The sequence below is a fragment of the Dermacentor silvarum genome, chromosome 5 (genome assembly GCF_013339745.2).
Source record: "Dermacentor silvarum isolate Dsil-2018 chromosome 5, BIME_Dsil_1.4, whole genome shotgun sequence".
Classification (NCBI taxonomy): Eukaryota; Metazoa; Arthropoda; class Arachnida; order Ixodida; family Ixodidae; genus Dermacentor; species Dermacentor silvarum.
This window is the reverse complement of record NC_051158.1, coordinates 123,410,017-123,433,425: the sequence shown is the minus strand read 5'-3', so window position 1 is coordinate 123,433,425 and position 23,409 is coordinate 123,410,017. Positions and strand designations below refer to the sequence as shown.

The window sequence follows — 23,409 nt, the reverse complement described above, 5'->3', positions numbered from 1 at the left end:
CAGTCATATTGCTTTCAATGATGAAAAGCTTTTCCAAGAATTCAAGTGTTCTGAATTCATCACTGCACTATCGCACTGAGTACGTGTGAGCTTCAACACACGATCACTTTTCGATGTGCTTTCGTGTTGTAGGTTATACTCAGTACGATAGTACCTTACCTCAAGTAATATTCAAAGTGCTGTATTCTACGTTTTCTGTCTTTATTTAGCTGCCATTCTCGTTAACCCGCCCGATATTCTTTGGCAGCGCGTTTAAGTATCGGTATCATCTCCCTGCATAGCTTTTTTTCGTGTCCTACATATTGTGTTCTATATTTTTTGGCTATGTTCATATCTGAACGACAAAATACATGTTCGTTTTTTATACAGTCTAGTTTCTCTGGTAAAGTCTGCTTAAGGAATTTTGCCAAATGCGTCAGCCGACGAAATGGGGCCTATGAGATCTCCTCGCCTATGATCACTTGGCTGTTGTCCCTAGAGGTAGTCCCTTTTCCTTAGCAGTTCACTGTGTCCTTGCGTTTTGTCACGGCATAATTGTGTTCGGTGGTACCTCTTGCATGGCTGGCATGATGGTAAGATCCACTCTCGCGTGAAGTCTCCCGCTCCACAACCAAGGTCCAGGAACTGCTGACTTTCATCGCTTAGAGTAGTAAACACTGTCTTGAATACCTGCAGTAAAATTCAAAATGAATCGTTAAAACAAATGCAGACTTCTACCCCACCGAATGAGGATACAATACTTTCTGTACTGTGCAACGCCTCGTTAAAAAATGAACTTAATTTTTAAAACACACGCCAATTTCTACCCCACCGATTGAGAAACAAAAGATTTCAGTTCTTTGCAACGCTTGTTTACAAAAATAGGAACTGGGTTTGAACCATCAGAGTGTTCGCTGAGTTACGAGACTGAAAAGCTCAAGGTTTTATTGCTGTTTTTATGAGCTTAACCTCCGTAATATGAGCCTTAGGCTTAGTGAGCGGAACGATTGCGAGCTTCCTTTGTCGATATGTGACCGTCGGCCACAACCGGGCAAGGAAACCGCTTGACTGTCATGACTCGATAAAAATCATGGCCGCTGAGCTACTGTAGTTATAGTGGCTTCTGTTGAATCTCAAGTATTGATAATATAGATTTTCATTGCGGCGACCGTAAAGAAAGCTTCTGATTTAGCAATACCAGAAACGATCTTCACTGGTTAGTCTGTAGAAACAGTGGTGTCATGTTTAGGGGGGAACCATCCCGGCAGCATATACCTGAAAAGCGGAATAGAACAGGTGAAAATTTCCCCGTTCATCGACGATATCGTTACCGAGCAGTACTGAACGAATGCACACTGGTTAAATGAAGAGATAGGAATCGAAGCCTGGGGACAGGTGTGTTTGAAGCTGAAAGGGTTGTGATGAAATAGTCTTATTTACTCCTTGTGAAAGGTCCATTACATTTTGTGTCCGCGTTAGGACGACTGAACACACTAAGATGGCTCAAGCTGTGTACAAATTCAAAAACGATATGTTGAGCACCTTGAGAGAACGCTTTCAGATGTACAGTCGCAATCAACAAAAATGTTTCGTAAGGAATATTTAATAGTTGTCGGTAATTATTCTCTCACCTTGTTCGTCCGTATATGGCAAAGAAATGGCCGATAATCGAGGGGCCGCGGTAGACTAAGATACATTCTTATGTGAACTAGTTTGCGATCATATACGACCTTTTTCATGGAGTAGACTCGTGCGTGACGTCTGCCCCCATTCAGGCTAACTGCCTACGGTAATGATGTCGAAAGCACACGGTTGATTGTGTGTGGCATCGACCACATGACACAGATGTCTATGGGTTAGGCAGCAATGTAAGAAACGCTTGAGACGATTGCTTGCATTAGACGTACAGCGGTTCCGGTAACTCGGAACGGCTGTCGCGTTGCCCAACTTCTCTTGTAGGTTGTTCGGCTAGGCGGCGTGCCTAATATCAAGAAAACGCCCCCCCCCCCCCCCCCCCCATGTTATTCTGAAGTGGGGAACCTTGGTCTACGCTTCAAGCCTCCTATGATAGCCTTCACAGTTCTACGGAACTGCTGACCCCTTCCCGTGGAGTCCGGTGGTGTGCAGCACCAAGACTTCTCCGGCGACGAAGGAGGAATGCGACGCGGGTAGCGTCAGAACCCACCCCGCCTCGTTCCTGCTGATGATGAGTCACCAAAGGGTTTTAATGCCGAATCGGCCCATAGTTACGAGAGAGAGTCGCCAGCAGCCGCCCAGTTGGTCTGTTGCGCTCTGACAACTTCATGTACGCTATTTTAAGCTGTCCTTCCATATTGTATAAAGCTTTTCGTTTCCTCTTTGTCTTCTCCAAGAGTGATTTTCTCGCTATCCGCCCCGAAGTCAAAATAAGACAGTAGTAGAACACAGGTGCGAAGAAGAAAAGGCGTGAAAAGTCTGGACTTCCAAAGACCGTGTACGCAAGGGGGACGTCACCACTTGGTGCCAGTAGAGCTGTCAAGGTTAACCGGAATGGTAAAAGGCGACGATAGTCATGTGCAAGTGTTAGAAAAACTCTGGAGCTCCGACACAAGTTATCGTCCTTGTATGAGCACTAAGTCTAGGTTCTTTAAGCTACGACATCACCACAAAGCTACCACTTCACCGCAGGAGGATAGCATTTCACGTAACGAATCACACATCACGTAGCTGCTCTGCGCAACACTTAAGAAGTTCAAGAGTAGGTGCCAGTTCGAAGCTTTCAATGTTATCGCGAGCATTGACAACTTAGACTAAGAATGTTCCTTGTGGTGATCTCGAAGGTAGCACAAAGAGCAACCTTTTTATTTATTTATTTTTATTTATTTGGATACCCTAAAGGCCCAGAAGGGCATTACATAGGGGGGGGGAGGGGGGGTGTTGAAACGGGAATAACAAAGTAGTTGCACTGCAGGTGAAAATGGCATTTCAGTGGACACAAGAATGCAAGTTCAAATATAGCATGGTGAACAGAAACTAAAAGCAACAAGGTATAATACTAACACAAAGGATAAGTCCACATTGTATCCTAGAAATACAATGTAAAAATATAAAATATAAAAACAATGTATAGTATACAGTCAGTTCAGTGTAAAAAGAAATGCTTTTCAGGTACGATCATGGCAGCACTTAAAGAACAATGCGAGCATCAGGTGGATGACTTTTGTGTCAGGTGGATTTGTGTCAGTTTCTAATGAAAACGCCAACTCTTACTAGTATATACAAAAAGAAAACTATTGTGAAATGCCTTGACGTTCAAGAAAGGATTGCAGCGCTGACAGAAAAGATTGAGGATCATTGATAGTGGCAATGCTAGATGGCAATGAATTCCATTGATCTATTGATAGTGCGAGAGGTGAGTTCCGGTATTTTTCAGTATGAGCGAAAATTGGTTTGACTTTGTATGCGTGGTCTAATCTAGACGATATGTGATGCGCTGGAGAAATATGTGAGTGGGAAAATGACGTGTTGCTATGGAATATAGTGTGAAAAAATGCTAATCGGGCATATGTTCTGCGCATGGCGAGTGATGGCATTTTGAGGGAGTCTTTCAGTTTGGTGACGCTTTGGAATCGCGAGTAAGATGACAGGATGAACCGTGTGGCTTTGTTTTGGACCGCTTCGAGATGGTTAGTCCAGGTGACATGATAGGGATGCCAAATGATGGAAGCGTATTCTAACGAAGGCCGAATGAGCGAGTTATATGCTAATAGTCTAGTGTCACGTGTAGCGAGGTGAAGGCGCCGCTTGAGTAGGCCGAGTTTCTTTAATGATTTAGAAGTTATGTGTTCTATATGATCATTCCATGTTAAACTAGAATTAAATTTTATTCCTAGGTATTTAAATGTAGAGACTGAATCAATAGGTATATTGTTAATTGCGTAAGTATTGACCTGTGTTTTCAATGCCGGGCTAAACTTTAGATGTTTTGTTTTGTCTATGTTGATTTGCATCTGCCAAACAGAACACCATTCTGATAGTTTATTGAGGGCAGACTGCAGGTGAGTAATGTCGGTAGGGCTTGCTATTTCCTTATAAATTACGCAGTCGTCTGCGAATAGTCGAATCGTTGCATTTATGTTAGTTGCTATATCATTAATATAAATTAAAAATAAAAGTGGGCCCAACACTGACCCCTGTGGCACCCCTGATATGACGCGTGCGGGGTTCGAGGTATGGTTTTGAAATTTGACGGACTGATGACGGTTTGTTAAAAACTGTTCGATCCATTGCGTTGTTTTCTGATCAAGTTTAAGGCTACGGATTTTTAAGATCAGACGGTTATGGGGGACGCGATCAAATGCTTTTGAAAAATCGACAAAGACTGCATCGACGTATAGCGATGAGTGTAGTGAATGGTGAAGATCAGTTATTAATTCAAATAGTTGCGTTTGGCAGGAAAGATTTTTCCGAAAGCCGTGCTGATTGATAAGGAGTAGGTTGTTTTCGTTTAGATATGTTATAATATGCTTGTGTATTATATGTTCCAATAACTTACAGCTAATTGAGGTTAAAGAGATGGGCCTGTAGTTGCTAGGAAGGGAACTGTCGCCGGATTTAAATATAGGTATTATAAATGCTGACTTCCAATCATCCGGTACACATCCTGTGTCGATGGATTGCTGAAATATTAATGAAAGCAAGGGAGCTGAATACTGACTGGTTAGCTTTAGAAGTTTGGTGCTGATGCCGTCGGGACCAGGACTTGTTTTAAGCGGGAGGCGTTCTTTTGCAAGAGAAACGACATGTGCTGTAACTACGATGGGTGTAAAAGGAAACGCTACATGTGGTTGTGATAGCTGAAGTGAACTGTCAAGAGGCAGTTCATCTGTGAAAACCGTGGCAAAACTTTTGTTGAATTCCTCGGCGCACTCGGCTGCTGGTAGAGCACTTCCATCTTCTCCCAGAAGGGTTGGAATCGAGTGTTTACTTTTTGGATTTACGACTTCCCAAAATTTCTTGGGGTTGGTTTTTAACAAGTTAGGAAGCGTGATATTAAAGTACTGATTTTTGGCTTCAAGAATACTTTTTTCTGCTAGTATAGATATGCTTTTGTAGTTCTGCCAGTCAGAAGTGGTGTTTGTTCGTGATGCCTTTTTGTATAATCTTTTCTTCTTATTTAAGCACCTGTTCACTTCTCGTGTGAACCAGGGATCGTCAGCACGCGTTTTTATCGTAGACTTCGGCACGCAGGATGCTTCTATCTCCTTTAACTTATCGCGAAATATGCACCAGTTGTGACTAGTCGAACGGTTTTCGAAGTCTTCTTGGAATTCGTTTGAAAAGGCCAGCAGCTTTCGGTTCATATTTTCAATGTCGGCTCGCGCATAGTGGCTCGCGCATATAATAAGGCAGAGCTTGCTCTGAACAGCAGCTCTGTTTGATTGAGAAGGAAAGCAAACTAAGGAGACCCCTCCGCCCCCTCCTACCAAACAGCAAAAGAAACTTAAATTATCTCTTTGTGTCCGCCGTCGTAGGCAAAAAGAGAAGTCAGAACAAAGCACGCAAGGATGAAACTGAGTTTGTGTGCATACGTTTGCTACAGCCTTACTGAGAAAACTAATCGGACACGAAACGTAATGAACACCAGAGGAAGTGCTCTCAGACCCTTAATGATTTCGTAGAGTGCGGCGTCGGGAAACACCGAGTGCCTTCAAGATTGCTGGTATAGCTTTGCCATGACACGAGCTGAATGGGACGGTACGCCTTCCACGTAATTACGAATGTTACGAATTAGTAACGTGAACCGTTGATAGCCAGGTGCTAGGCACTTGCACTACCACTACTGATGTGCTGCTTAACTCGCCGGTTCTTTACGGAATACCGCAATAAAACCGCAAACGCCACCTATGTATTCGTGCGGCAACAAATATACGCCGTCAACTGAAGTATTTATTTAATAAAACCGAATAGCTTTCACGAAGCTTATACAAGCCTTCGTTATTTCTCAAATAACGTACACGGCAGCGTTTCACATCTGCACGGTTGCGGAAAGAAACAAACTCAACGCCCTCATACGCAAGGCGTACAAATGTGCGTTGGGACTTGCGCCCGGAGTGAGCACCACCAAGCTCCTAGAACTAGGCTTGCACAACACGCGCGAGGAACTCGTGGAGGCCCACGAAGTGTCCCAACTCGAGCGCCTATCCGAGACCCGCCCGGGCAGGCACGTGCTCGAAAAGCTCGGCGTCACACACAACACACAGCACGGCATCAAAGTGGAAATTCCAAGAACCATGCGCGAGGAACTATACGTGCCCCCATTGACTCGCAACATGCACCCCCAACACCACACGGCGAGACGTAAAGCCAGGGTACAACACATGAACCAAAGTTACTCCAGCGACAAGGAGGAAGTTTTCGCCGACGCAGCCCGTTATCGAGACAGGAAGAGTTTCGGGGCGGAAGTTACTAGCCACCGAGGTAACCACCTCACGAGCGTCAGCGTGAACACGGCATAAGCCAAAGCGGCAGAGGAAGCGGCCATAGCACTGGCCCTCACACAAACCAAGGCTACATGCATACGTGATCTGCGATTAGTAAACGGCAATGGGCAATTTTGCAAATGGCCGCATATTGCAAGAGGCGTATCATATACTCAAGCGACACCCCATACACCAGGGAGAGGCCGACGTCGATAACCGAAGGCACTTGCTATGGATCCCGGCACACACTGGACTGAGCACCCGCAACGAAGCGGCTCACTGCGTTGCTCGAGGCCTCACTCACCGAGCATCCTTGGAGGAAGGGCCCCCGCGGGGTACTGCAAACGTCTGGGCGTGGGATGATCGTTTGACCAGGTTCCACGACATCACTACACACTATCAGTTACAGAGACGCGTATACCCATTCCCACACGCTAGGTTAGACAGGGCGCAAGCAGTACACTACAGGCAATTACAAACTGATTCTTACATAAACCCAAGACTCATGCACGCCATGTATCCAGACATGTACCCTACAAACAGATGTACATCCTATGGCGAGGTCGCCACACTTAATCACATGTTATGGGAATGTCAGGACATAACAAACAATTCGGGCAGTGCCGACAACTCCGTGTTTTCTACCGCCAGCCTCCGCTCGCGTTGGAAGACCGCACTGCTCAGCTCGAACCTGACAGTAGAACCTGACAGCGGCTTCCTCGGCCGCCCAGCGAGCCGAAAAAGCCGCTTCGAGACAAGGTCTCGGAACGGCGTCCGCGGCGGGTGCCCAGACCCACTAAATATACGCCGGACTCAAATATTATCGATTTGATAATAAAGTTTACGTTCTTCTTCTTTCTTGAAGCGTCGGGCTTGTCGCATACATTCGCAATAATGCATTCTCGTGGGTGCCTGCACATATTATTCTTTGAGCGTTGCATTCATGGCACAACAACCAAGGTTTATGGAACAGATGAAAACAACACAATTATTGTGTTTTTGTAAAAGTTGTTAGGCACACTGCGTCAGTGGTTCTACTGTGTGCAAAGCAGTGTGTGCGTGCGTGCAGAAAAAAACACGAGCACCCTGAAGATCTTGCAATTTGTGAACAAACTTCACTGGAAAAATTACTAAAAAAGAAACTAGTATGCTTGTTTTCGTAGCAATCTATTACCAAACTCCTTCTACTACCCGAGACTTCGGTATGCTACTTTTGTAGCTCTCTGCTCCATCGATGGACATTACAATTTTTCATTGTAGTCACAATATTGAAACATCAGGAGTGTTGAGCGATCGCGACCGCATGTACCAGGATTCATTGATATACGTGATGAAGGCCACTGAACAGAGCAAAGTAACACGTGCCCATAACACTTTTCCATAGACTTCTCTGCTGCGGTTTTATTTGAATAACATACGCACAACGCTTACCTGAAGTATGTCTTTCGGATCATATGCAGCATTGGTGCTTGCTTCTGCGTACATCACCGGGGAAAGCTCGCTCTTGAATGGGCCAGCTTGCAGCAGCTTCTCGGATACGGTCGTGCAGGTCATCGCCTTTATTGAGTGCCAGCAATTCAAGTATCACGCGTTGTGAGAAAAACATCTCGGGTAATTATTATTATTGTTATTGTTATTATTATTAATATTATTATTATTATTTGAACTTAAAACACATGCACAGGAAAGGGAAAGCGAGGAGCAAGGCTGACAACTGCCACCGGAAGGGGAACAACGCCTGCCTATCTCTCTTCTGTGCTAACCAGGCTGGCTAAGAACACACACGTGCGAATAAGAGCCCTATTGCAGTGAAAATACAGACCATGGTTGTGAGGACCAGTAAATTACGCACTTCGGCACTGCTTGCAGCTGAGGTTTGTCACGAAGGTCTCGGCAGTAAACTTTGACACTGTTGTCTACCAATAGAAAACTTCTGATGTGAAGCACTCTACTCCTAAGTTAATTTCACGTTGAAACTATGTTGGCTTGGACACAATTTAAGTCTTCCTTTTGGAAGTAAATCACCCTGGCATTCTACCTTGTTGCTGATTCAGCCTTTTTTAAACTTTTACAAAAAAGCGTGCCCTTATATTGCCGTCTTGGGAAACAACAATATTTTGGTTCTCTCCAGGTACGTGGCATTTGCATGTTTTTAAATTTGGTGAATGATACTTCGGACACCCTGTATAATTTCTGTCCGCTTTAGATGCAATATTAGGTGCATTTTACAAAATTCAAATATCGTTTATAGTTGCTGAGGTAGAGTAGTGTACTTCAAGTCTTGTCCCTTGAAATTTCTAAATTTTAGTGAATTTCTGTAAAAAGAAAGGTGCCAGCCTAAGCAAAACAATCGCTTTCTGATATGACTTCATTTTAACTTTTTCTTGAAATTAAGGGTATTTACGTGTCATTCGACGGTTTAATTACAAAGCACGACGTACGGAGGGATTCCGGAATATTTTGGACTACCTGGGGTTGTTTGACGTGGACCTAAATCTAAGTACAAGGGTTTTTTCGCATTAAGACCCCATCGAATTGCTACCGCCGTGGCCGGGATTTGATCCCGCGACCTCGCGCTTAGCAGCCCAACACCATATTCATCAAGCAACCACGGCAGGTCATTTTAACGTTTATTGCGATAGCAATTATATGGTCACTCCGGGCACATTTCTGCCGTCGCCTTGACGTTCCGTATGAAGTCCAAGGGCGATAGCATCTTCGTCGCGCCCCGTAAACTGTATGTGCGAGTTAAAGCATGCGAGGGTGACCCGGTGATGGCGGCTAAATCTCGCGCACGCAAGGAGGAAAGCAGGGAGGAAGCGCGCCGTCTTCTGTTGCGCGCAAGGCACCGGAGGAAAGAGAGAGGAGGGCGTTCTACTCCGGTGGCGGCTGCGTAGTGGGGGGCCGCACGGGGCCACACGGTCCCTATCTTGAAAGCGATCTGCGATTAGTACAGAGTCTAGATGTGCTGAGGGCTCGCGTTATTCGAGAGGCAGCACAAAGGTCAATTCGCTCGCGGCTACTGCCGCGCTCCTTCACTGCAGCGTTTTCACAGCGACTTTCCACGGTCATCGAGTGAGTTGTGTCCATGTTTGCATGTGCGCGCGTGACACCATGCCTGTTAACGTAGTTAGTAAGCGAATGTTTACAAGTTTACACGGCCGATAAAGCTACTATCCCTACTTCTTATGGCTGTCTACTAGTTTGCTATCGCAACCGATGCTTCGCCTTTCGGGCGAAACTGAGATTTTTCAATGCGAAGCATTTCTTGGCGAACATCTGCAACTTCGACAGTATCTATCCATCTGGCTGCCTGTCTTTTTTCTCTCATGGTTGTGTCGTTAACTTGGTACGCCCCCAAATTGGCACACTATGACAAGAGGATATGACGAACATAAATGATACGTCATGACAATGCGTGTCATGTAGGTCATGAAACAGCCGCCCACGTCTTGGTGTTCTCATGATCATTTCGTCAACTTAGAAGGTACCAAAATTGGCATAGCAGGACAGGGGTGTATGACGAACATAAGTGTTAGGTCATGACATAAATGTCATGACATGCGTGTCATGTAGGTCATGACAATGACCCAGAGAAAAAGATTAAGACTCGAAAACCACTGAAATGGGTTCGGACGTGGGTTCTAACTAAAGGAAACACTAAAGGACGTTTGTAGAAGTCTTAGTCATGAGCATGACTCAGCAAAACTGACAGTGACTGAGCGAAAAAATATTAACATTCAAAAACCACTGTAATGGGTTCTGACGTGGGCACTAAGTGAAGGAAACACTAAAGGATGATGGTAGAAGTCATAGACATGACCTTGACGGAGCAAAAATGACAATGACTCAGCAAAAAAATATTAACACTCAGAAAACACTGAAATGGGGTCTGTCTTAGGTACTAAGTGACGGATATACTAAAAGATGAGGTAGAAATCATAATCATGAGTATGACTCAGCAAAAATGGCAATGATTCAGCGAAAAAAAAAGATTATTACTAATAAAAAACCGTCAGATCCCACGCCCTGTGGGAATCGATGTTATGTGAAGCTGTGTGCGGGGATCCTACCAAGTTAAGGAAACGACCATGAGAGCACCAAGACGTAGGCGGCTCTTTCATGACCTACATCACGCGCATGTCATGACATTCATGTAATGAATCCTCAGGAGTCCCTTTAGCTACGCCTAAGAGAGCGTAAGCCGAAAGCCTTAGTCATTCAGCCAATCATGTGGTTGCCTACTGCTTGCGTCGTGTTACGTATGAAAATAGGGGAAAAAGCAGTACTCACTAATTATCTGCAGAGCTCATAATTAAACCAGAGAATGCGGAGTTGGTGCTGGGAAGAACCGCTAATTTCTTTCGCTATACTGGTGTAATCAGCATCCACCAACTTTACCATTTTCGATTTAGTGCATGATTTAAATTATAATTATTCGGTACTTAAAGCATCTGCAACAATTTCTTGTTTGAAAAACACAGGAGCGCGAGGAGAGGCGAAGCGAGAAAGGCGAAACGTTGTAAGCGCCAACCGCCGGTTTAAACACCGCAGTCATTTCAATACTTAAGAATCCGTCTATTTTGGTTTGCTTAACTGAGACTCATGCAAGTTAGGCTTGAATTTTGTAAGCGCGAACACATACTGTGATTACGTAAAATTTATTCCGCGTTACTATGTTCACTGATGATGGATAGGATGGATGGATAGGCTAGGAATGAATGGATAGGATGGATGGATAGGATAAGAATGGATAGATAGGACGGTTAGAGAAATAAAAAGAAATATGTCAAAGATATTTATAGGCTCCACTATGACCTTGAGGGCGTAACTAATTGGCGTAGCGAATGGCTGACATAAATAAACGCTAAGCAACGTAAGTTTATGCGCGTGTCACCGATTACTTGAACTTCATTCTGTATTCATAGATGAACCACAGCGCCATTGACGTATTACTACGTGCGGCAAACATCAACACTCTTGCGGTACACCTCATCCGCTGGTAGCGAATTCCAAGCAACAATGGCTCTTGGAAAAAAGAATACTTGAAGTGATGAGACCTGGAAAGGTACGGAATGACTTAAAGTGGATGGACTTTACGCGAGGAAATATAATGGGGGGCCTTCTGTTGAGCCTATTCCCGTATGACTACGGAAGGTTGAATAAAACTGCTTAAGGGGTAACCTGCTTCGTCGTTCAAACACAGAATTGTACCAAGTTCTTTTTTTGTCATTGCTGTTACACTTAAAAAGTGGTGACACCTTGCCGTGACGGATTGTATTTTTTCCAATGCATTATTATGGGCACCACAAAACGAGACCAACACAGGGCAAGCATAATCCAAAACTGGTAAAACGTATGTTTTATGCGCTTCCTCTTTTACGTCAATGCTTACGTCAATGGCTGCTTCGTTACAAGAAACCAAGGGCACGCCCCGCACTCCTAAATACTGTATTAACATGTTCTGAACAACAGCCATCCTCTGACAGCGGAACACCTGACTGACGGATTAATTTTTTTATTTCTTGGCCACCTCATAAATACTTACGTCTGATTTTGTTAATCATTCTAGCAAAGCTAACGTACCGCACATAGAGCGATGGGACGAAAAAATGTTAGGAAGAGAGCGGTGTGGATCAGAGAGCAAACGGGCATAGCCGACATTCTAGTTAGGAAAGAAATGGAGCTGGGCAGGTCATGTAATGAGTAGGATAGATAACCGGTGAGCCAGTAGAGTTGCATAATGGATGCTAAAAGAAGGAAAAGGCAGTCGAGGACGGGAGAAACCTAGGTGGGGTGCTGAAGTTAGGAAATTTGCAGGCGCAAGTTGGAATCAGCTAGCGCTAACAGGGGTAATGCAAGATCGCAGGGAGAGGCCTTCGTCCTGCAGTGCACATAAATACAGGCTGATCATGATGATGATAATGATGACATACTATTAGTGACACACCATTATTTATGAGCTTCAGGTTGGCCGCCATTGAAAAACAATCTGTCTTATCAGATACATTGGCATACAATACACAATCATCCGCAAACAATCGTATTTGTGTTTCCATACCTCCATAAACACTATTGATAAAAAACAAGAAAGAGAAGCTGCCCCTACAAGAAAACTTGCGACACACCAGAATTAAGAGCCACATCATCGGAACAACTCCCATTCAAAGCAACCCTTCTTCGGCGTACGTACTTAGCAACAGTGTTTTACAGCCTTCATATTGATAAAAGTGTTTGCGCGTTCATATTACCACTAATCTCACCTGGTAAACCTATATCGACATTGCTAACAATGCAAATTGAACTTTGGGCAATTTGATCCGCTAGCTTTACAATGCGCCAGCCTCTCTCAACTAACTACCTTATAAAACTAAAATGCGAACGAAATTAAAGTATGCCTGCGACTCGATTCAGTATGAGATTCCATTGAGCTTATTACTCCATTAGAACATCTCAAAATTACTCTACTCGTTTTTGTATGATCCGCTTATGATCGAATCGCTACTTTAACCGCAAATAAAACCAACCATTATTTGCACCTCTTATGATATCTCCACCGAAACATATATCTCATCGTATTTATCGCCCTTACAAAGTGGGCATCAAATCTAGTCAGTCTATCTTTTAAATGCTCTTTCTGGCTTCCCACATTTCTTGAATGGAATCGCCTTCGCACTGAAATCCTAAACAATAATAATAATCGAAAATTTCATGAATCATTAACCAACCTACGTTGTAAAACGTAAATTAGTTAATTACTGACTACGTTCCTCTTAAGTTTTTGCAAGGGCAGGTAATTCTGCATAACTGTAAAGCTGCCTTCCTGGTGCGCACTGTCATTTCTAGCCATTTACCATCAGTTAAAGTTTGTCATTAGAAAGTTATATTTTACGCATTAGATTATTTTCTTATCCTGCTCAAGTCACAGCCTCAGGTCAGTCCTCAAGTCAGGCCTCAAGTCCTCAAGTCCTCAAGTAAGTCCACAAGTCAGGCCTCAAGCCTCAATCCTGCTCAAGTCACAGCCTTCCAGCCCTGATATAGTAAAATATAAATAAATAAATAAATAAATAAATAAATAAATAAATAAATAAATGAATAAATAAATGAGTAAATAAATAGGCATTCCTTAAATTAGGAGTGGTCACCTTCAACAATTTATACAATGTGTGAATTATTTAAAGCTACATAGTTAAACACTTGATAATTATGCTCAAAATTTTCCCATCCAGATGAACCAACCAGTTGTCCCTCTTGGCCGCTTATGTTGTCTGTGCATGAAAGTCGCTCGTCTTTATTACTGAAATGACAAACTTATGAACCAGTTTTTGAAACTTATATGGCAACTGCGGATTATCTATGAAAATAAATTGCTCATTTAATTTGGACACATTAGTTAAAAATTCGTGCATTTGTGTAACAAATGTAGTAGGTGAAGTGCGCCGCGAACACACAAAGCTGAGCAATATATTTACAATTTTCATTTCATGCATACAGCCAGGAAGTATGTGCGAAGGAACACTTGTGTAATATTACATTCTCAAGTGTCTGTTGCATTTGCTCTACATATGGAGAAGCCAGTTTACCATCAAAACACTTCACAATTCAGCTTAGCTTTGTTTCGACCATATATATGAGGAAAAACGAATGTGCACGGAAAATGGGAGCACATGTCGGAGGAAAATATTAGGATTGTCTGGATAATGAAACTGCGTATTCAACATGTGAAATGAAATTCTGGTGTTTTACATGCCAAAAGAAAGATGTGATTATGAGGCACGTCGTAGTGGCGGATTACGGATTAGTTTTGACAATCTTTACCGTGCAGCCAATGCACGGTACATGGGTGTTTTTGCATTTAGCCCCCTTCGAGAAGCTGCCGCCGACGCGGCAGAGATTCAATCCCACGCCCTCAGGCTTAGCATCGCAACGCCGAAGCAATTACGCCACCACGGCGGGTGAAACTGTATTATCGCCTAAACGGCATATTTGCACCCTCGAGCGGATAAAAAATTGAAATGAGTAGCGTTGCATAGACGTTTGCCTTGAAAGTACTATAAAGTACAGTTTCAGGGTAATTTCTTGCAATTTATCATATAAGAAAGTTGACGTGACTGTGATTTCAATTTCCTAATTTTACATATAACCTACTGACACTGCACTAACTATATATTTGACAGAATACGGAATCAAAGGGCGTAGAGTGCAGCTCATCAACACATCGGGATAACGAGGCGCAATTTGTGGATCAATTTCCCGCCATGGGTATTATAGGAGCCCCCTTTCTCGTAAATTTGTTTGTTGTTTCAGAGCGTGTGTGCTAAATGCTTACTGTGGGTCCGCGCTTTCTGCGCAGCCGCTGAAATGATTGTGAAAAACTTTCGCTTTTTGAGGGCTTGAGCGTTTCGAAGCATTGAGCCCAAAATATACACAAAGAACGCGCTCTTTAGGCCACCCGAAAAGCCACAAACATATGGTCAAGGTAGGGATTGCATTTCTACGAGCTAGCCCTGTCCTTCAGAAGAAGAAAAAAACAGGAAGTAACAATGTTTTAACCACGGGTGACCACTCTTTATGAGAGATGACGGCTCGCGCCAATGTACCGGGCATTGTCGTGAAGCTGTAATGCACGGTTCTTTATTTATAAGCGGTAGTTATTTTGGTTTCACGACATAACTTGCGTCATCGGGGAATCTTATTTCCGAGAAAGTGTGACTTATACAGTCGCTTTCTTTTGGTAGTGATGACAAGCTTGTCATTTAACACACAACACAACTTCATACAAGGTGTGTTTTTCGCATTACCCTGATGAGCAATAGTTAAGTCCTCAAATTATTAAACATTGGACATTTTTATCGGAGGCCACCTCATAACACTTTGATATATACAACAAGGAGCTCTGTAATTTCCGCATTGAGTTCAAGTATGTACGTCCGCGTACTAATCCCGGTCAGCCTACTCACATATACTCCATTACTAATCACATCAGACATGGCCTTGGGTACATCCCAAGAAACAACCGCCTGCCTTTCCAGATAGCTAAAAAATGGTAGGCGGAAGACTGGCCAAAGTCTGAGTAGCAATGCGCGGCATGGAATTAGTATGGAATCTTCAATGATATAGGGAGTGATCATTTTTTAGTATTGCGGAATTTTTTTAATTTGCCAGTTGCAGACATAATTTTAGTCCTTTAACTGGGTTATTTAGAGAGGTGGACATTGCGTGCACGAGAACTTGAAACATATATTGTACTAATAAAAAATACTCACTAATTACCTTCTTAATTATTTCTTGGAGACAAATATGGCAATTTAGGAATTGTAGTCCGAGACACTGCACAGTGTATTAATTCCAACGACTTGGAAATAATTTCCAGAATGACAGCAGTTTGGCATCAAACTCGCCGTTAATGTGCAGTGTAGTTCAACGTATTGAGAAAAAAAATGTGGTTGATCCCTCTTATATAGGAATCGGTATAGAACACGAAAGTGAAACGTGTCTTCACAGAAGTAGTGTAATGTTTATTGCACATTGATATATCATGTCTATTGGTGTTTTGTGGCTAAAGCGCCCTTAGGCGTTGATGCACCCACGCTGACGCCTGGTGGCACGTCTCCTCCATCACGACTACCAACGTCGATGACCATGAGCAACCGTCGTGCATATGGAAGCTGCACTACGCTGCACACGCTAGCACAACGCGAAAGACGAAGCACGTAACTGACACACTAATACAACGCGCAAGACAAAGCACGTAACTGAATCGTCACCGAGTCAAATCAGCGCGTACAGCGCGTCGTAATTGCAGCCTCCGCGATCAACTTCAGAAACATTTTCAGAGCTAATTGCGGAGGCCACGCTCCGCTGTGCTGAGTACGGTGAACGCCACCTAGGTGGCGTTGGTAGTGCTTCTTGATGCCAGCGTCCCTTCGAATGCTGGCATCGAGGCGTCGTAGTGCTGAGACCACCGAAGCGTTGACTGTCGGAGCGCGTTAATGTCATAATGCAGTACTTCTCTTTTCTGCTCGTAGGCGGCGGCACCGCCCCGAGCAAGAGCGCGGGTACACGGAGGAGTGTTAAGCCCAGACCACACGTACGCTTGCGGACGCGCGTAAGCTCGCGTCTACGCGCCTTGCGGTTGCCGCGCCTAGCGAGGAATGGCGTTTTGCATCCACAAATACGCGCGACAGCGCGCGCTCACTGGCATCACTTGTTTACACCTTGGCAGACGCCACTTCGTATTTTGTTGTTGGCAGTGCTTCAAAATGCTTCGATATTTATAAACGTAATTTTTATCTTTTTGGAGCTGTTAGATCAGCCCAAAAAGTGAAGAAGAAGCACTTTCTTGCATGGTATAATTCTGCTTAAGTGAGAGTTGAATGTACCGCGCCGTCGCTGCGTAGCCAGGCGCGCCGACGCGAGGCAGCCCAGGCGCGCGATAACTGAGAGGAGCTGATCAGCGAGATCGCGCCGCGTTTCGACGCGTACGAGCCGTGCCGCACCGTCTGCGCATGGGTGGGCGCGCGGACGCGAGCTCGCGCGCGTTTGCAAGCGTACGTGTGGTCTGGGCTTTAGATATATAAGGCGCGTCTGTGTAGCTCTCTGCAAATGCGTTTGTGGCGCAATGGGTTAAACGCTCGGCGATCTATCGTCGCGGACCGAGAGGTCGTGGGTTCAATTTCCAAATTTTGCATGTTTGTGGAACTTTTTCTTCTGGTTTCTTTCTTTGTATTATGTTCTATGACGTATTTCCGTGACGGAAATACGTCAGTGAAGTCTTGGTGGACCCCGGCATAAAACACTTTCGTGTTAAAAAAAATACGCTTTTTTATGCATTTAAGCACAAAAGCGATGGGAATGCACGCATATTTTGTCCCGCATTTGAAGAAATATCTTCAAACTGATGTAATCCTGGAAATTCATTTCAAGTGAACACGTCTTGCAAACTGACCGGCTACAATTCGTAAATAGCAATATGCGCGGTAAAGTAACTAATAAAAAAGTTCTTCTTTCTGGCGTTTTACATGCCAAAACCAGTTCTGATTATGAGGCACGCCGTAGTGGAGTGCTCTGGGTTAATTTTGTCCACCTGGGCTTCTTTAACGTGCACGATAACGTAAGCACACCGGCGATTTGGCATTTCGTCTCCATCGAATTGCGGCCGCCGCGTACGGGATTCAATCCCACGACCTCGTGCTGAGCAGCGCAACACACTCTAACAAAACAACCGCATGGACAAGGCACAATGTTATGCGTGCACTTTTCGTGCATCCCATGTTCAGTCTTTATCGAAGTAGATATCGAAGAGCCAACCAAACAAATATTCCATATCAAATTTCCTGTAAAAATTGACAAGAATGGGGCAGACATTTTTCAAATGTTCCAAAAGGCTTATTGGAGGCATCCTGTAAAGGAAATAGCCATGTTGAAGTGTGTCTAACGTTTTTGGGTCAGCCATGAAGACCACAAGGACGATGCTAGATCAGCACGGCCATTCACCTAGTGCGAAGATCACAACATCAATCGTACGCTGTATCCTGTGCTCAGTCACCACCTAATGACTGGTTGTTGCATATCAGAAGAATATCAGAAGTCCAACGTTGACTATATTTTCATTCGAAATATAAAATTAGAAAGAATTTTGCCAATTTCGTGCCAAAACTACAAACTCCTTACCAAATTTAGCGACCAAAATATTCTTGCATTGCTTCAAAAACTGCCGACAACAGCTATAAATTTTATTCTAAAGGTCGTTGCCGTCGACAAATCTTGCATTCACGCATAAGAGATGGAGCAGTAGCGCAGAACAAGGTATGGAATAAGAAAGTCATGTTTTTTTTCTGGTCTCTTTTTTCTATCCCGAATTGTAAACCATGACTTGTATATCTGTGGGTGAAGCTGTCAATGCAGCTTTCTACGCAGAGGTACAGAAGTGTGAGAAAAGGTTCGCGCCTTATGCGACCAAATATGTCGAAACAGGGGCGTTGCATTCAGCACCACGATAATGTCCCTGTGCCCTCTACACTGGCAACGTGCGAATTTTTGCCCGCATTGCAACGCTGTTCTGGAACACCGTTCCCGCTCGCCGGATTTAGCCGCCTGCGACTTCATTATTCCTCAAAGGAAAACTGGGGCTCTGAAGGCGCCGTTTCAGTGATGTGATGACTATTCAAAAGGAAACAAGATTGCTGCTGAAGCGTTTAACCGAAGGGCATTTCCAAAGGTGCTACCAGTATTGAAAAAAGAGGTGTAACCTTTGTTACACCTCTGCCCACCGAACAAACGCGGAGCATCGAGAGACGACCCTCAATCCTTGCTGGAGACATTCACCAGTTTGTCTAACTTTAACAAATGAAACACCAAAAACAAGATTTGGCATGTATATACCTTCTTCGAAGACACCGCCAAGATTTCGTGGGAAGTGTGAATGTTTTTAACGTGCGCGATACATTACTCAGTGGTTTGGGGGACCCTCCCTACAATATTTCTCGCAACCATAGCATTATATATATATATATATATATATATTGTTATGCGGTAACCTTGAATATTAGTCCTTTATTGCGTTTTTCAAATAACCACAATTATCAAGAAATATGTTTTCAATTACATTTTATAGTATCTTCCTATCTTTTTCTACCTCTGTAAAATTATGGTACCAGCTATTTGGATATTGGTGTTTACCTTACACATAGTAATTGGCTGGAAGAGTTTCTGTAACCATCGTGTTGTCCTCAAACCAAAGAATAGGTTTTTTGCAAAAATCTGCAAGTCGGTATGTTGTGCATTTTATTGCCATTCTGAAGACTTACCAATGTCGTGTATTTATTTATCACATTGTGACCTATGATGACGAAGCAAACAACATATCCCTAATGAAGTATCGTCTGATATGCTTATCACTAGACTTTGATACAGCACCACAATAAAGGTATAGACTGACACCTCGACCTGTACACGATTGGATTGATTTGAAAGGAAAGTCTTGCAAAAGAAAGTGGCTATGTATATATTAACGTGACAGTGGTGCGAAACTTTATTCTTCAGAGAGAACCTGTTCGGAATGAGAAATTGTCGACGCCAGATTTGTTACACGTGCCCGCACTATTTTTATTTTCCCTCCTTTAAGTTATTTCCAGCAACAAATATAATATATATGCGAAGTATTAAAACGCAGAACCGTTTTTGCCCAAAGGCCCCGTGTTCAAGGCAGTGATAAATTAAGGAAATAAGAGAAGGCTTGTAACACATTCCAATTAGCGTTTAATGAAGCAAGCAGACAAATAAATATACTTACTTTCGCAGATGGACAGTAAGAGGGCTTTTTTGATGGCGGTAATCTGATACCCAATCGAAGCAATAAATATTATGGGACGAACTTTCTTACCTACAAAGAAAGAAGGAAGATTGATGCGGCAGAAAGCCTTGAGGAGTAACACTTAAGCGAAAGAGGAGAGCAATATGGCAACGGAAATATGTAGATACTTATTTTGCGGATTACCGGTTATTTCCGGGCAGTCGGTTTCTCTCACAGAAATCTCAGAAGAAATCTCAGAAAGAAGCTTTGCTAATAGCAATAGACTGGATGGCTGACTATAATTTTCGTGGCAAATGAGCCAGAATACAGCAATGTGTGGCGCTCTGAAAGCTGGAATACGAAGCGAATGGGATCCAGGAGATGAAGGCCATGCTGCACTACATGCCTCGACGATTGCTGCCGCGGCACATGTGGTTAAGCCGCCATCGGCATGAAGGCAGGTGCACAATGTACATGGCGGGGTGCATGACATCTATTTACCGACAAAGCCAGAGCGTAAATGCTAACGCACCTGGTGAAAGCGGCATGGTAAAAAAAATGCTTACGATGTCTGTTTGGGCGGCGTTTCTGCTGGAAGGCGAACGCAAAATGTATCGCTTAGGCTTGCTCTCATTGCACGTTTCAAATGGGACTCATATAAATACCGATTAAGGTTGCACATAAGCGTTCATCTCAAAGTAATCTCACCATAACTATCCAAGACATAAAATCTAATATAAAGACAGCGCAGTCAAACATTTACTCAAACACACTTCGAGGATTTTTAAGAAATTCACGGAGCAAATTCTGGAACTACATTAAACCTAAGGCTTCCAGTGATCCCCTATAGTGTCGCCCTAAACTAACATAGAAAGCACTAATTCACAAATAACTTTTTTTGTTTTATCTTCACAACTTACGATGAGAAATTAACTCATATCGACATTACATTTAATAATAGACTAAGTCCCCTTACCGTCACTGAACCTTCCTAAACCTGAACACGAAATTTGAAACGATACGCAGAATGAACGGCCATGTACCTTTGTATAATATTTAAGTCATTTTCATCATCTGTTCCTCCAAAGCATTGGAAATCTGAAAAAGTTTTCCCAGTACATACGTCAAGCACCAAAAACGATCCATCCAACTTTTAGCCAAATTCGCTTACGAGTACCGTGTGCAAACGTCTTGAACACATCATACTAAAACATATCACCGTATTTTTGGAAAATGAGGGCACCATATCACCATATCAACATGGCTTTCGCAGAGGGCTTTGTGCTATCACTCAACTATTGGAACTAACCTATTCCATTTACTGTCGACCAACAGAGAGAAACATACCACATCCTACTCGATTTCTCGAGAAGAAAGGAAACCGAGGGGCCCGATTTTTATTATTCATATCAAATGAAGTCCAGAAACAGACACCAAGGGCAACATAGGGGAAATTACTTTTTTTATTTATTTATTTATTTAAAAATACCCTCAGGGCCACATGGCATTAAAGAGGGGAGTGGTTACAGAGTAGTAAAGAAAGACAAATCAAACAAACCAGTGCAGTGAGTTCTGGTAATACAATAATTCTCCTGATTATACAATGTTAGCTGATGTTTCGCGAAAAAGTTTGTTATCGGTGATGGCTACGATACTTGAGGGAAGGTGGTTCCATTCCTGCGATGTACGGCGGATGAAAGACTGAAAGAAAGACTTCGTGTGACATGAATCAATTCCCACCTTACTGCGATGATCGACGCGGTTTGAAATGTATTGAGGCCGCATTATCAAGTCGTCGTGAAGCGTGGTGTGATGGAAAATTTTATGAAATAGCGAAAGTCGGGCGACTTTGCGGCGGTTAGCTAACGGAATGAGTGCTAGGTTAGTTTTCATTAAGGTTATACTCGCGGTGCGGTTATAGTTAGAAAGAATGAAACGGGTAGAGTTATTTTGTACTAGTTCAAGTGAGGTAATAAGATTAACGTGACTGGGATCCCATATTGCAGATGCATATTCAAGTTTCGAGCGTATTAGAGTCTTATAAAGCTGTAGTTTTAAAGTAGGCGGTGTTTTCGAAAAGTTGCGCCGTAAGTACCCGAGCATGCGATTAGCATTGTTAATGACGTACTCTATATGAATGGTTGAATTTAAGTTATTCGTAATGTGCACACCGAGATATTTATATGACATGACGAAATCTAAGGTAACGTTGTTAAGATGATAGCTGCTAGGAGTAGAATTAGATCTGGATACGCGCATTATTTTACATTTCTTAATATTTAATTCCATCAACCACTTCATGCACCAGTCAACTACATTATCCAGATCAGATTGGAGTGTTAAAGTATCATCAGAGCTGTTAATTTCCCGGAAGATAACACAATCATCTGCGAACAGATGTATGTTAGAGGATATTGTAACAGTTAGGTCATTAATATAGATAAGAAATAATAGTGGTCCCAGCACAGACCCTTGTGGTACACCTGATTGTACTTCAGTAAGTGGAGAGTTATGACCGTTAGCAGGGACGAATTGGAAACGGTTTGTAAGGAAATGCTCTATCCATTTTAAAAGGTTAGGGGCGATATTTAGTAAGCTCAGTTTAAAAAGTAGTAGATTATGGCATACTTTTTCAAATGCTTTACTAAAATCCAAGAAGCAATTACTAAATGAATTAATGAAAATATAAATAAATGGAAAATGAAAATGGATGAAAAAAGCTACGGCCAGTTCCACTCTGGGAAAACTGTTTGAAAAGCGGGGCGGTTATTTGCGTTTCCAGGGAGTGGAACACTGGCCGTATCTTCTTTTTGGGGTGTCTTTCTGCCACACAACGATAATCAACATCGATCTTACGTGCTTTTCTTGCGTTATCGCCCCGCGCACGGTTCTTCCCGGCCACGAACGGCACGCGCGATATCAGGTGAAATAACATTCTTGATAGAAAAGCGGCGAGCACCGAGGTTTCAAGAACACTCTAAAGACAGTTGCAACCTTTGGGGTGCATTTTTGCCACACAACAATAATCGTCATCTGTCTTGCTTGCGTTTCCTATCTTGAAAACTCTGCACTTGCTGCTTTCCTGTCGAGAACGCTGTGTCACGCTGATAACGCTCTTGTCCTTCGTGACCGAGAAGTGCCGGGCGCACAGCGTTAAAGAAAGGAAAGCCACGCAAGTCAGATGACGATTATTGTTCTGTGGCAAAAATACGCCTCAAAGGGTGCAACTGTTTTTAGAGTGAAAGGAAACGCAAGCAAGCCAGATGACGATTATTGTTGAGTGGCAGAAAAACTCCCCAAATACTCCCGCTTGACTTAGAGTGTAGGTTCTGACACGCGCTCCTCATTGGCTCCCCTTTCCTCCGAGTCTCACTCGTCCCTTCTAGGCGCGGCGCAACTGTCTGACTCACTCACCCCCATCTCGGCGCGGCGCAGCTGCCTGTCTCGCTCTCGCTCCTCTTGCTCCCAGGTCACGTGACCAACGTGACGCCAAGCAGCACGACGGCACGGGGTCGACCAAGGACAGCTCCGTTGTTAAAAACAATTTGCCGCAGGTGGGGAACGATCCCACGCCTTCGCATTACGCATGCGATTATCTAACCAATTGAGCTACGCAGCGCCGTTTTCCCACCAACTTTCTGGAGTATTTGAAACACGAGTATTTATGTCTCACTA

General features: G+C 43.5%; 1 protein-coding gene across 3 annotated transcripts in view; it reads right to left on the bottom strand.

Annotated features, from left to right (window-relative positions):
- LOC119454388 (juvenile hormone acid O-methyltransferase-like) overlaps positions 1 to 23,409 on the bottom strand; it is a 124,385-nt gene that overhangs the window by 25,511 nt on the left and 75,465 nt on the right. For 2 of the 3 annotated variants that reach the window (XM_049668443.1, XM_049668442.1), the window contains one exon: positions 551 to 669. In XM_049668443.1, the coding sequence (XP_049524400.1) occupies positions 551 to 669 (119 nt within the window). Of the gene's footprint in view, positions 1 to 550; positions 670 to 7,871; positions 7,945 to 23,409 lie in introns of those variants that run through there. The other variant, XM_049668444.1, reaches the window with a different exon arrangement.